We start from the raw sequence: 15,644 nt of genomic DNA, 5'->3' as shown, positions 1-15,644 counted from the left end.
GTAGTCTCCAGGGAGTTTGATGTGGTCAGTGGAAGAAGTTGATGCAGCGATAACAGAGAAGCCAAGCAAATTTTTACTTTCCTAGTTTTCTAGCTAAAGTAAGGCAACTACCACAGCAAAGTACAACAAAGTCTACGTTGCTGTTCTAAAAAGCCTTGGCTCACCCTGATGACATTTGGTGCGTGGGCAAAACATGAAAAGCAGAATGGGCAGTAGTTGGGAGGATAATGCTAAATGGCTGGCTTTTGAAAACAATTTTTGCCTGATTAAAGAGTACAAGGCACATCATCAACATAAATGACCTTTATTTTCTCTAATTAAGTGCCTGTGTCTGTTTATCTATGTAGCTGAGCACATAACGTATTTTTTCTCCAATCAAGCTTTGAACTTTTTCTCAAAGATGCTTCTTCATCAAAACAGAGAGTGAACATAAACACAAAATCCTGCATCTTCACCAGGTCTGTATGTAGGGCATCAGGTCTATTTAGAAATACTCCCCCATTATGGTAGGTGAGGATTGTTGAGGAATGTATTCCGTTGAAAGGGACTTAAACTAATTAGTTTTTTTGTGACAGAGAATCAACCTGACTTCTCCTCTTGGAAAGTTTCCCAACAGTATACTAAAGATGAACTGATTTATTTAAGACAATAATTAAAACAGGATTAGAAGCAGTAATCTATTAATCTCCACAATTAATGGGTCAATTCATTAGTGGTTTAGACATGATTTAACCATGCTTTCACAGATAACAAGAGGCATAGCAAGAGGGAAGGACAGGGTGATGTTTCTTACTTGATCTAATGCTTATTACTTTAAGTCAGGGCAGAGTGGTGAATCTCAAACCTTTCAGATTTTGTTGGGCTTTAATTCACATCAGCCCTAGCTAGCATGGCCAAGAGTCAGCGATAATGGGAGTTTTACCTCTCCCCCCTTTTTTTCTTTACTCTGTAGCCTTTTGGTAACTTCCAGAGGGCTACAGGTTCTCCATCCCCAGTTTAAATGCAGAAGTATCACAAAGCTTCATGATCAACTGATCTCTTAACACCAAAGGAATTTGGTCCAGCATAAGGTATCATCTTTTATCTATTTTGTATCTCTTGAGATTTAAAGTATGGAGTCTTAACTGAAGCTGCCCCCTGTTGAGATGATGCCCAGAATTAATAGCATTGCTGTAAAATAGCTGCATTGCTTCTTTCAATCAGCCAATGCATTAAATACGTTTTCTCAACAATAACTTATTATGCTATTTAGTGGAGATAAATGGCTCACTTAATTATCTCTAAAAGGTCAGTTGTGTTTATATGCTTCAAAATGAATATGATACAGGAGTATGATGGGCTGGGTTTAAACCTGGGAAACCCCTGAAATAACTCCATGGGAGGTTTCTTCAGTTTGGCAGTCCATTTTTATGCAATTCCAATTTCTCACTAATGCTTCAAGCAAAAATGAGATAAATTCCTGTTCAGATATGTGCCTTTATAAGACTTGCTGCTTCAGAAAAATAAAGTGTTTTTGATGAGGAAATGTGCCAAAGCACGATACGACATTGCATAAAATATCACATTGCAAGCAACTATGTTAGCACAAATGTCTAGAGCCAAACCACTATGTACCGGTATATGGAAAAGTATGAATAAAATAGAGGTTAATTAATTAACTACTTGGTGGTTTTTAGAGGGAAGCTGGATTAAGATCCTCAGATTGAAATTTGTTATATCTTTTCATGATTTAGTTTGAGTTCCTAAAATTATAAATAAAGAACAGGGGGGAGATACTTTTATCCTCCAGCCCTGCAGCACCAAACCCCATGTTTTCTTTGAAATAAAGCACCCCTGCCAAATAATATACCAGCACCTTTGTCAGTACACTAAGCACTAAGTTTAGCCGCAGAGAAGCATCATCCACCAGGGCTCCAATAGAAATTACCTGTTTTTGCACTCCCAGTTTGCCTTTCTGGATGAAAAAGGCATCGTATGAGTGAATGTAGAGTTTAAATCTTTTTTCCCCTAGAAGCACAAGTACTTTGAGATGGCCTACAGGGTATTAGAGATATACAAATGTAGGGAAAGCAGTATCTGGCTATAACACAAGAGGCTTTTCATCTAAATAAAAGCTGCTGCTTCCAATGCTGAATGGAAATGGAGAAAAAATGGGAAGGGATAGACACATAGCAGAAATAGGCTATGGAAAGGGAAGCACAATTTATGAAGTGCTTGATTTCATGGAAATAAATGCAGCCTTGTAGACTTTTAGTATGTCAACATTTGACATAGCTTTTGTGTCATCATTCTGGGTTGTTTTTTTTTTTTAATATAAAGAAAACACTGTTAGCATACAGAACATTGTTCAGATTTAGGTCCATCAGCACATCATAACTCTATGAAAGAGTAGGAGTATTAAAACTTCTTCTGACCTTTCCTACATACCCTAGACTGGGGGATTTCACTCAGAGATTATTGCCTAAGTTATCTGCAGTTTTGTTTTTTGTTTTAAAGACACCAGCATTTATTGCAGCTGCCTCGATTTTAGCACTGACTTTTCTAGAACAGAGTTGTCTCACACATGAGCATCCACAAAACGTGCTTGATTTTAGGTCTCTTCTGTCTTTGAGGGGTTTCTTTATCTCTCTCTCTCTCTTTTAACAAGAACTGGGTGTGGTATGCAAAGCAGTTAACAGCCTGTTTGTAAACCCCATGCAAGGTCAAGAATATGCTGAAAACAATATGGGTCACGTTATCTTAGAATTCACTTTAATCCAATGGGCAGTCTCTCAGTGACTTGAATGGTCTCTGGGCCTAAACTAGTACACCCCTGCCATTGGTAGTAAGTAGATAAAACAATTTTATGTTGAGAAAGTAGATATAACAATTTGTATCTTTCCATGAACATGAAACAAATCTACATGCATAAGGGCAAGTGCATTAGCGTAGTAGATGCAAGCAAATCCCAGTGATCCCGACTGAAAGCAAAACCTGGATCCATGGAGTCACAGGCAGCATGTTGCTCAAGCCTATCTAATGCTTGGAGAGCACTGGCCAAGGCATGAAACTGAACTTCCATATGCAAATATTATTTAAAATGGCATCTACCATTAGGGAGGAAGGAAGGAATCCAGAACAGGTTCTCAATTATTAAGGGGACTCTGTTAATTCCCTCAAAGAAGGAAGAGACTTTAAATCAAGGCTAACTTGACAACAACAACAAGTCCAAAACCAAACAGCTACCATGATGAGAACAGTGGCGATGATGTGATTGTTCACCACAGAGGGAGAGAATGAGAGAAAAAGAGAGAGAGAGAGAGACAACTATCAGACGAAGTTTGGGGTGTTCATGCCAAGGTCTTACATACCACTGACGAGTCGACAGGCAGCTGAATACAGCTTAACTGCCTACTCGCTGCTTCCCGTTTGGTGATTTCCTGAAGTAAAAATGAGGAAGGAGGGTGAGGAAAGGGGCAGGGAAGGAAGGGACGGCGGGTTTACAGGTTTTACAAATTTCAACATCAAAATTGAGAGAGTGGATCAAAGGGGGAACGATATCGGTATAAAAAGGATGGAAACAAAAAGGGAAAAGTGAGAGAAAAGGGAAGGCACCCATTGGGGTCAATTTCGTATTAAGGAGAAGCAGTGGAACAGGTCACACTACACTTGAGTCGTCTGATGCCTTCATATCTGCTCTGTACAAAGGATAGTTCAAGCTGTTGAACATCCTTCATGGGGGAAAAAAATCAACCTTACCTTCAAATTAAGAGTTCCAAAGAATTCTTCTTTCATTTATTGCTTGTTTGTATATAGCACAGTATTAACAGCAATGCATTTTTATATCTGTTTCATAAGATCAAGTGTGTTTCTCAAGCAGAAGCCCCCACCTCCACTCCCCAATGCCACATAGTAAGCCACCTTTAAGGTTTTGATATAGAAAGGGGTATGTGTCTGCTGTTCAAGGGGGAGAAAATATAATCAGTCTGACTTTGCTGTAAAAACAGGCAAGGTTTTCATGCAAGTTTCAATTTGTTCGCTAAGGATTTAATTTTCTCTTGCCTGCCATAGTTAGTGACAGTACGATTAATTTCCAGGGTAATGATGTCAGTAAGTTAGAACCAATTGAAAGGATGACTGATCAAAAATTTGGACCTAAGCAGAATAGTAAAACTTACATATATCAGCTGCTCAATCTAAACTATTATCAAACTCACTTGTAGAAAGGAAAGCACAAGGATAAGCCAGAAAATGCTAAAAGTTGGGTTGTTTTTTTTAAAGGACAATTTTGTGATAGAAGTGTGTTTTAAGTATAAGGCATGGCCAACCCATTCCAAAGGCGCTACCAAGAGATGATTGTAAAATAGCTCATAATTTCCCTCCTCCTTTCTCAGGCTCTGTTCCCACACATAGTTTAGACACGGTATGACTACTATTATGAATCTTAATTATTTACACACAGCTACCATTCCCTTGCTCATAGGTTGTTTTGTGGTAGGGTACAAGTTCGAAGAATAACTGACACAAAAGAGGGATATGAGATGAGCCAGCCACTAAGGATTGTCTGAGACAAGCGCAGAAACTGTAGGTAACATGAAAAGATTACCAATGGAATAATATGCTTCATAGATAATATTATCATGAAGTCCCTCAGGAGAGAAGCTTTATCTCCGACAGAAAGCTCTCTCGCCAGAAGCCAATGTCCTCCCCCCCCCCGATATATCCCCCAGGGTACAGACCTGACAGCTCAGTCAGTAATTTTTGCATTACCAGTTCTGTCAAACAGAGTCGCACTCCTCTTATTGCACAACTTACAACTGCTGCAAATTCAGACACAAAATTCAGACTGAGCATAAATAAATAAATAAGCCACTTGCACGCTGCAGGGAATGTGTTATGTGTGCATCTTGAATGAGGCACCAGCGAGGCTTATGTTTTAAAGTTTGTGTGTGTGTGTGTTGTAGAGCAGCCCCATTCCTTTGTATGTTTGCCTGCTGCTTAGCAACGAAAGGGTCCTGCACAGTCAGGCACTAAAATTAACAAAGTGTTTCCAGAGTTGAAGAAAGGCACTTGAGGATCACAAAGATAAAACCAACCGCAACATCGAGAGAAGTTTTCAGAGAGAAATCTCAAATAAGTGGGTGGGTCGGGGCACTTAAAGGAGCAAAAAGTATTTGAGGTTGGTTTTTTTTTTAAAGATTCACATGACAAGACAGCAATAAACCTTGCTACTTTATTTGAAAGAGGGTTACTTGTATGCAAAGCACGTTCTAAGGAAGGAAAAGCCCGAATGAAACTCAAAGGCTGTTTGATTTGTTTTTAAATAGAACAAAAATTAAGAAAGAAGGACACATCCTAAATCTGTGTAAACTGTGTAGGAATTCATAGAGTTTTGCAGACTCACTTCAGAGGACATTCCGACCACAAAGAAACAGCAAACCTGTTGGTGTTCTATACATGTCCTTTCATGAGTGTAGCCAGTATTTTTATGGGGGGGGGGCGACCTCAGATTTGTTTTGATTTTGACTGATTTAGGGGGGCAGTTGCCCCTGGGCTGCACTCATGTGTCCTTTAGACTTAAGGGTACCATCAGGGCTTTTTTCCCAGCTGTAATTCACCGGAACTCAGTTTTGGCGCCTCTCAGGTGGGTGCCCTTGCCATTAGAAGAGAACAAAGGAGGTGTTCGTGGTGAGTTCTGGCATCCCTTTTTCTAGAAAATAGCACTGGGCACCATATTAATTTCAGGCCATTCACACCAAACCAATTCATACCAAACCAAACCAAACCAAACCAAACCAAACCAAACCAAACCAAACCAAAAACTATCAGTAAGAGACATTCTAGGCAGGTAAACTTGACCAGTCTAGGCAGGTAGACTAGGACCAACACACTCAAGAGTAAAGAATCCTGGAACCATTTGGGCAAGAGCCAGGAGGTGGTTGTGCATTTACTGCCTGAAGTGTGATATATTTCCCACTCCTTGAGAAAGAAAGGATTGGCGCATTGACCCCTTCCTAGGTTATCAAAGACGAAAAAAATACTATTACATGGAGACATGGGCATGATACCAAGCAGAAACGACATAAATGAAATAAAAGCACTTGGGAAAGATATGAATAAAAACAAATAAACAGCTACTCTAGCTGCATTGCCCTAAGAGGCCCCCATAAATCTTCTCCTTAAACTGCACTTGAAAGAAAGAAATAAAAAGCATAGCAGCGTTTCTAAATGGGTTTTTATAGTGTGAATGAATATGATGGCAAAAAAGGTGACAGACCTCAATGGTTGTTATTCTCCTGTCACACCTATATTATCAACAACACTTTAATTTAGAACCCATGCTACCACTAGACGCTGCTGAACAAAGCCCAAAATCAAAGGCATGCTTGGGAAGTCATGCAGAATAATGTTGCCTTTCGACCTTCACTATGACAGTTTACTGCTCTGAGACTAGATTTTTGTTCACCATCCCCAGCTGCAGGGAGAACTGCTTGGGGGCTAGTTTTAAGAGGACTTAGCTACCTGCCAGTAAAACATGGAGGCCAAACTCTGTTCAAAGATTTGCTTTCCAGCTGTCTGCAGATGGTGGCAGAGAGGACGTTTAGTTAGCAAAAGATCCAGCTTCTAGCAAATCGGTCCATAGAGATGGAGGTGGGGGGTGGGGAATTGGAACTGAAAATATATATGCCAAAGTGTTGCACTTAAGGAGGAAGAAAGACATTCACTAAGGAACAGCAAGAAAGGCAGCAATGCCACTCCTATTCCAACTTTGTCCATGCTTTTATGAGGTTGCTTTTAATTTGGCTCCTAAATGCAACAAAGCCTGTTTCAAAGGCACTGGCATTGCACTCATTCCATCCAGTAGTTATTGCATAAATTCTGCATCTATAATAATGCTGGCTATTTTCAGTTTAGCCTTTGATAGAAGCTAAAGAGTTTGGTTTATACTGTACTGAAGTATTTGTTAAGGAAGGCAATGTTAGTGCTACATGTTCCCTTTTGTTCTGTTTTCCAGATCTACTCATAAGATAATGGGGGTTCTAAATCCTCCATACTACCTAATAGCAAGCATGAGATAAATAAGTTATTCAAGGCGTTACCTCTGTTTGAAAACCTTCCACCAAGATGGCAACCAACAAGTTAAAGAGAACGTAGTTTCCGAATGTCATGAGGGCAATGAAGTAGAGGGCAGCCCAGGAAGAGGTAGAAGCCATGCCGTTGTACAGGACTTTATTCCAGTCTTCCTGAGTCAGTATCTGGATGGGGGGGGGAGGGGAGGGCACGTTAAGGGAGATAGAAGCACAGATCATTTGCACTCTCTTAAAGTTAGTTTGTCCTGCTCAGTTGAAGTGAAAAAGCATATTTTGTTCTTTGAATAAATAATTGTTTCAATTCTTTGCCATTTTAAAGCTTGTCATTCACATCAGTATTTCAGACAACAAAAACAAATCCTGCAAAGACACTGGATTCTAAAAACTGCATCCGGAAAACCAAAACTTAAGTAGGTTCTGTATTTTATGAGCAGGCATTCCCCACTCCTACTCCCAAAGTGCTTATAGATCTCTCCAGGGCTTTTTTTCCAGCTGGAACTCAGTGGGTGCCATTGCCATTTTAGCCTCTCAGGTGGGCACCATTGACATTATAAGAGAATGAGGGAGGCGTTCATGGTGAGTTCCGGCACCTCTTTTTCAAGAAAAAAATAGCACGTGCTCTCTCTTAGCATTCAGTATGACATTTTGGAGAATCTCAAGCTGTTATCTCTTCAAGGGATAGGTGCTTGCTTATTCTTTCTGTAAACCAATTTGAATTATTTTTTTAAATCTCTTTGAGATTTGATTATCATCAACCAATATATAAACTCTGTGAAATAAATAAATGTTAGCCGTAATGGTTGCATTACCTGGAAAACAGTAACAATGGCCCAGAGTAAGGAATCAAAGTTCTTCCTGTCGGGAAGTGTGTCTCCATCTCTCTCCGAAGCAAATTTACAGCCAAAGAGATGCATCCCAAGAATACTGAATGAAAGGGGGAAATGAATAAATAAAAGAACAAGAACAAGATGGTATTGAAAGAGAGACTCCTCCATCTTAGCAAATAATGTTTGGAGTGAAGTTCCTTACTCCTGCACCCCGTCACTCATGGGATAAAGAAAAAAAAGAAAAGAAATGGGAATTCAGCTTTTAGTAAGCTACTTTCTCTGAGCTCTGACACCATGCCCTGTGGTGACTAGCAGTTGAAGGCTCATATATGATAAGGCTTCATTTGTTGGAATGAAAAAGTTTGAAGACTCTCACATTATGAAGACTGTTGGACTCTTGAGGGTTCACAAACTAAAAACCAAAGTGTTGCTCAGCCTGGGGAGTTTCAGGGTTAAAGTCATCAGAAGTAGAAGCATACTACACCACTCAGGTGGGGGAAAGAAATAACTACCGTTTTCAAAATATGCAGAGTTGTAGCACTGTACATTAAATCACTTTCCATCTTAGCAACTTGTACTGTTTTGCCATGGCACATAAATTAATATTGGCCAATTCAACCTCAAAGCACAGACACAACAGGCTTCAAAAGGGAATGAAGGGGCTCATTTAAGTACCCACCTGAAGATAAATATGAAAAGCATCAGCAACATGCAGAATGTGGCGACATTGTCCATTGTTTTCATGAGCACCACCAGCTGGCGCTGGAGAGCAGGCATGAAACGGACCAGTTTCAGGACTCTCATAAGGCGAAAGGTCCGTAGAACAGACAAGCCTCCACCCTGCTGTCCCACTATCTCCCAGACACTAAGAAGATAAAAGAATAATGTTAAATGGGTTCTTGTGAGGAAGAAGTACATCCATGCATAGAGTGCATATAGCAAAAGTGGGGAAGGCCTATAGTACAAACTAGCTAGTAGAGCTCAGTGGTGTGAAACAGAGGTGCTCACAGGATGCTGCATACTACATGAGACAAGAACTTCAGGTAATACAGACCTACAAGTATCTGCTGCAGAAATATGGAGGCCCAGGGGCAAATGGAGAAACATACATTTTCCTGGTGTTTTTTTTAAAGGCTCAGTATTAACACCCACTGAAAATGTTGTTATAAACTGGGAAGGGGGAGGGGACCTCATATTTTCCTATTGCAAAGTTATCTGTGAAATTTAATTACATCACAAGAATTGTGCTGTTCTGAGCTTTCTCTCTTGAAAAATCAATTTCTTCTCTTTCTGTAGTATATTCTTCTGTATGTATACTGCTTCCAGATGTAAACAATCTCATTTTGTTTACTACAGCGTTGATACACGTTTTGAGACTGGGTACATATGCAATTATGATTTGGGGAAAAATATTTCATAAATACACCAAATGCTCCTGTTTGGTGTGTTAACAGCTAATAAAGTTATATACCCAACACTTTTCATTTTCTTAAACTGTTAATGTTTAAGGTGGACAAAGTTACTGAGTACTGCATATATTTCAGCTTTCCCCCCAAGACCTTAGGATTTCTGAAAATTTTAAATTTCTAGCCAGAACTTGCATTTGAATTAAAAAGAATTATGCCAGCATACACTCCTAACATATTTTGCATGTGCCTGAAAACCAAACAAGCAGCCAGATAGATATAAGCCCACTTTGAGGATACTTTACTTAATGGATGAGTGGTAAATGTTCAACTGGAGAGTTCTGCAGATAGAAATATCTTACTTTTTGTCATGCACTTTTTAAAGATAATATGTGCTAAAGAAAACAGGTACATTCTTGGCTGCCATTCCCAGTGTGTGGCTGCCACAAGGAAAGAAGATAGCATTTAAGTAGATGCCGTTCAGTGGTTCCCCTATGCCAGAAATTCCCCTGAAGAAGTTATCAAAATGGTGCTGTTGCACATAATCACGAGAGACGGGAGACAGCGCTGGTTTTTAGGAAGTTTTCACAGCAGTTCTGGAGCACATATTCTAACAGAGAGAGCAAAAGAACCGAGACACCCATAAACATTTCAGACATTCCTTACTATTTTCCTGCAGCTTTATTTTAAATAGCCCAGTTGGGAGAAATCACTTTACCTGCTCACATAAAATGACAACTCCAGGCCAGTTACCTGATCACTACGATGATCCCATCAAATATATTGTATGGATTTTTGATGTAGCCAAAAGGGCCGTACACGAGCAGTTTCAGAAGCATTTCTAGGGCAAAGAGACTAGTGAAGACAATATTGCTGATTTCCAGTGCATTGGTGAGTTCTTCAGGCTGGAGAAATGAAGAAAAAGGAGAAACAAAAAAATATATGTCAAGATGAACAAAATTTGTGCTCTGATAGGCCAGGAGGTTCCAAGAGATGCAATTAAATGTCAACTCAGTAATTACTGTATTCGTACAAGTCAGCAAGACAATGCTAGTGAATCTCTGGCCTATAAGTTATTTGTTGGCTCCTACAGTGCTTTTTTGTAACTCCCGAAACTGACCGTAGCACACTATGAACAGCAGCTATGAGGGGGAATTTGGTATTTGATATCACCCCCGGCTCCCTATCTTCTGGTGACAAGGCGAGCAATAAATTAGCAAGAGATTTTAAATTAGTCTTTATGGCATTATATGTTTCACAGGTAATTAGTACACATTAAATACTGCAAGATAGTTATTAAAAGACGTTGAGATGTGTATCATAATCTCACAAATAAAGTAGCACAGGGAGCTCAAGGGCACATTATCCTCGATCCTTATATACACTCACTAATTAAGGAACTTTGGAAAATTAACCGCAACATGAAATCAATATTTTAAATAATGAGGAGTGATCTTCAGAACCCTTCTTGTTTTTGAGCATGCAGTTTGAGACTTGGTCTCAAATTCTTAAGCATATACGGTATATACACCGCTTCAGTTAAATTGGTTCCATGGAAATATGCACTATTAAAGTATCAAAACCGAGATACCTATACCGTAATTTTGAAAACCCAGCAGACAAAAACAGAACAATCAGCAACATTTCAAAATGCCTAAAAGGTTTAAAAACAATAACACACACATAGGAGACAAAAGGGTTCTACTTGGTATCTAAAAGAAAATAAAGTTGGCAACAGGCAAGCCGCTCTGAGGAGCAAATTTCATAGGTGAGGCACTATGGCTGAAAAGGCCACCTCTCTGGTTATCGCCTGCTTAAACTCTTAACAAGGAGGAAACAAACAGTAGAGGAATATAAGAACAGAAGAAGAGTCCAATTGGATCAGACCAAAGGCCTATCTGGTCCAGTATCCTGCTTCCCACAATGGTCAAACAGGAGCCCACCGTAAGGTCACGAGGGCCATGGCACTGCCTCACATTTGCTCCCCAGTCTAATCCTCCATGCATTTACTTAATCCTCTTTTAAAGCCCTACCCTTAAAAAAAAAAAAAAAGCCACCTAAGGGCTGATGCAGACCATGCATTTAAAGCACATGACCACCTTCAAAGAATTCTGGGAACTGTAGTTAAGAGTGATGGGGAAATGTAGCCCTGTGAGGAGGAAACTACATGCATAATTGTATACGCTTCTATTTTGTTCCTGATCCCCTTAACTTGCCAATTTTTCTAAATTAAAAAAAACACCCCAAAAATAAATGTTGGAACCTTTCCTTGTAACAGTTGCTCCAGCTCTCTAAGCATCTATGCTGCCATTTTCGGCATTTATCCTGGTTCTACAATATCCTTTTGAAATACAGCAACCAAAACAGTAAGTACACAAAGTATAGTCATGCCATAGATTTTTTAAATAAATACTTCATGATATTGGCTGTTTTATTTTTAACCCCTTTTTCTAATAATCCCTAACATGGATGTTGCTGCCTCCCCCCCCTTTTTTTTAGGTCAACTTTTTCATAATGTTATTCACCACGTCCCAAGATCTCTTTCCCGGTCAGTCAAACCAGCTCAGACCCAATCAGTTTATATTTTATGGCCAAATGTTCATCACTTTTCATTTAACTTAATGCGCCGGGCAGCACTGGACATGCTACGCCCCTGACAGAAACAACTGCCTTGGGCACTTGCTATGTCCCCCTACCCAGCCACTCACTATGCACATCCTTAGCTTTGTTCCCTAGTCTTTGGGAAAACTATAGTCATGAGCATGTTCTGATCCTCTCACCAATGTTACATGTGCACCTTTTACAATTAAGATGGCTCAAGAAAACACCACTGCCAAAAACCAATCTTTTTTTGTTTGTTTTTTTGTTTCATGATTTTCCTGCAAGAAATGCAAGCTATAATTTAGAAACAGACCCTTAACCAACTCTCTGTGCAATTCCCTGGGGTTTTTTTGGTTTATGTTTTTATTAAAGGACTTTTCATGAGTTGCAAAAGTACATTCGGCGCCTCCGTTTTCAAATCGTACTCTTTTCTTCACTGAGAGTGGGGAGGAAGAAGCAAGGTGGGCCTAATTAATACGTTGGGTTACTTTTTCGCACGTGTCTTTAAAACATGTAAGATATTAAACACATTTTTCATCTAAAGCCAATAAACCTTGACACACACATATCCACTTAATGTATACTACATACACACACATACACTCATTCTCTCTCTCTCTCTCTCTCTCTCTCTCTCTCTCTCTCTCTCTCTCTCTCATGTGGTAGGAGAGCTGCCCTATAAAGCAGTTTCAAATTGCCTTATTAAAACATGTGCTTTGAATGGAAAAATATCTTATTTACAATCTCAATGGCACTGAGGGAGTTGGCATATAGTTATTTTCATCCTGGAGGCCATATTATTTGAGAAGCAAATACTGAAGGCTCTCACAGTAGAAATACTAATCTTCTCTTTAATCTAGTATCCCACACTAATTTTTCATGCAGTTTTCTTCTTGAAATGTCACCCAGTGCAGCACTTGCAGCTCTGTATTTCCTACCAGAAAATGATATATTAGAACTGTCTGAGCTTAATTCACAGTCTGTGAAAGAAAAAGACCCCTTCATTACTGTCAGTTGAAACAAACTAAGAATTTATAGTTAAATTGATTCTAATAATGATATGGCTTCCATATCCATATCCGACTGTAATTCTATTTTGCTCCAGTTGAAAAAAACAAAGTACTCAAACTGCCCCAGTAGTAAGTAGTTACTTACTACTTACTGTAGTAAGTAACTACAGTACCTTTAATAGCAGGGCATGTTTTGCAGAAATGTATTTTGTAGAAGGATAGAGTTATCTAACCAGAGCAGAAATGCTGTTAACAGAATATTTTTTTAAAAGACAGCCTTTTCTAACTAGTCATATTATGAAGACTTTCAGGAGTTCCCCTCTTTTTCCTTAGCAAAATGGCTTGTAAAATGTTGCTTTTTCTTTACTATTCAGTCTTCACTGCAATACATGTTCAGTACAATATATGCAGAGTAAAGATCACAACAGTAAACTGCTCCATTAAGAGGCCACAAAGAGGGCGTATAACTAACAAGAAAATTAAAAACAAGTTTTTTCAAGCAGAAACAATGCAGCTTCAAAGACAGGATCAAAGCAAAGCACAGTTTTGGTATGGCAAACCAGAAGGGCCAATATACGGTACTACAGATAGTATGCAGCTATGCCTGAAAATCAATTCTGCATCAGAATCACAGCTGGACTTCTATGATCATAGCAGGGAGGCAGCTGGTGCTCGCTAGACCTGATGAGGCTGCTAGGGTCACATCAGATGGTCATACCCGCCAACATTTCCCCGATGAAAATAGGGACGTCTTAAGGAAAAGCTGGACATTCCGGGATAAAATCAGAAACCGGGATGGTTTCTGTAAATCTGGGACGGTCTCTGGGAAATAGGAACACTTGGAGGGTCTGTGAGGTCACAAGTACATGGCAAAGTTATGCCCCCCCCATCCTTCTCCCTTGCAAACATAAAGTAGATACTCAAGCAAGGCAATTTCACAAACAGCGCATAACTAAATGAACGTGTGTTTTACTTTGGTTCAGAAGGTGTCCCTGCTGTCACAGTTCCTTCTCTGGGATGGGAGAAATGTTGTGTGGCCTCCACCTCACTCTGAAGAAGAACCTTACATTGGGACTTAGGTTCTTTGCAGTGTTTGGCTCTGTGGACAGGCCCCAAAGAACACATGAAATTGTATACTGGTTTGCTGCTGTACTGTCAAATTTTGATTCAAGTCAAACATTGTTAAACTATAAAATTTTAAATTTGCCCATTCACAAATTTTGCCAGGGGTGGCAAAGTGACAGCAGCACAGGTGTCCACCTACCTCACTCTGAGGAAGGATCCTGCAAAGTGCTCTGTTGATGCAGCAAAGGCACTCCTAAAGTGGCAGGGCATGTTGAATTTTCCAACTTTCCAACTCCAAAAATGAGGGATGCTAAAAAGTTTTAAGAGTTTTAATCCAATATATGTTTGGGTTAATTTAATACAATTTAATGTTGCTTGGTGTCAGGGAACTGCCATCGGAGCTAGAGGTGGAGGGAAGGCTCCAGAGGGATGGCGGAGAGGGTCCCAGTGGGGAGAGAGGCAGCCCATCCGCTGGGGAAGGAAATCAGCGTAACACCAGTAGAGAAGGGGGGCAGATGGGGGAATCGGAGAGGAGGCTCCAAGACTCCTCGCCGGAGACCAGTGGAGAGAGTACGGGTACTCCGCTGCCCACACCCTCCCTGCACAGAAGACTTCCGCGCAGGGAGAGTAGGAGGAGACTTGGCGTCAAAGAACTTTTGTGCTGGAAGAAGTTCAAGAAACGCCCACTGACGGATTCTGCCAGCGACTGAGACAGTCACGATGCTGGAGGCTGTTCCGTCAGAAAGGGTTTAACCAGGTAACCTAGCCAGCAGTGGCGGCAACTTACGCATGAGCAACCCCTAAATCCATTACACTTGGTAAATAAGTACTTAAAAATATTGATGTTTTAACATTTTTGTGGAATTTCTAATAATTTTAAACTTGTCTGATTACTTTTTTGTGGGGGAAAATGTGTGCAAAATTACATCAAAATCATCAAAAATGATAGGACATCAGATCGGCTTGCCAGATTTGGAAGTGGCAGGAAGATAAGAAAAGAAGGCTTGCTGAATATAAGCAGAGAGGTAAGCAGGATGCTTGATTATAATCAAATGAAATAAATCTTCTGTGATGATGAAAATGAAGAGCAAATACCTGATGCCCAAAATGGAAATGATGGAAGTTAACGAATTGACTTTAGGAAAACAAAGTATGCCTTCTACTTCTAATAAAAAAGCAGAATACAGCACATTAAAAATACATAATGTTGCTATGTAGAACCTCAAATACGGTATGCTCACCTGCATACCACAGCTGCCACCACCACTGCTGCCTTTATAGACCCCTATCTGAAGAAATTTGCCAAAATTAAGCTTCACTCCCTAAAATAATATGCCCTACATGACAGGCCAGGGTGTGGGTGTAGTTGAATTGCCCCTCCTGATGTGCCACCTCAGACAAATGGCTCACTTTGGCTCATATAAGGGCTATATTTGGAGAGGAAACAAAAACCACTAAACCCAAGGATGTCCTTCCAACTCTATGTTCTCCTTTCAGTCACTTGATACCTAGGATTCCTGTGGAGTTTTCTCTTACCCCAAAGCAGATAAAGTCTTCTCAAAAGTCTTGCTCCCTTATAATGATGTAGAGCCTCAAAAAATGGAAACTTTCCCTCAATCTGAAAGTAAAATTAAGGTCACTTCTAGCTGTCAGGGTATGCATTCA

At 39.9% G+C, this 15,644-nt stretch overlaps 1 protein-coding gene across 11 annotated transcripts in view; it reads right to left on the bottom strand.

The window, feature by feature from the left end:
* CACNA1G (calcium voltage-gated channel subunit alpha1 G) overlaps window positions 1–15,644 on the bottom strand; it is a 330,748-nt gene that overhangs the window by 89,401 nt on the left and 225,703 nt on the right. For 10 of the 11 annotated variants that reach the window (XM_081184510.1, XM_081184519.1, XM_081184511.1 and 7 more), the window contains exons 10-14: window positions 10,057–10,208; window positions 8,577–8,762; window positions 7,880–7,994; window positions 7,080–7,235; window positions 3,351–3,419 (exon numbers count right to left, since the gene is read on the bottom strand). In XM_081184510.1, the coding sequence (XP_081040636.1) occupies window positions 3,351–3,419; window positions 7,080–7,235; window positions 7,880–7,994; window positions 8,577–8,762; window positions 10,057–10,208 (678 nt within the window). The remainder of the gene's footprint in view (window positions 1–3,350; window positions 3,420–7,079; window positions 7,236–7,879; window positions 7,995–8,576; window positions 8,763–10,056; window positions 10,209–15,644) is intronic. The other variant, XM_081184516.1, reaches the window with a different exon arrangement.

The sequence above is a fragment of the Podarcis bocagei genome, assembly GCF_964188305.1.
Source record: "Podarcis bocagei genome assembly, chromosome: 2".
Lineage (NCBI taxonomy): Eukaryota > Metazoa > Chordata > Lepidosauria > Squamata > Lacertidae > Podarcis > Podarcis bocagei.
This window is presented reverse-complemented; position numbering and strand designations above follow the sequence as displayed.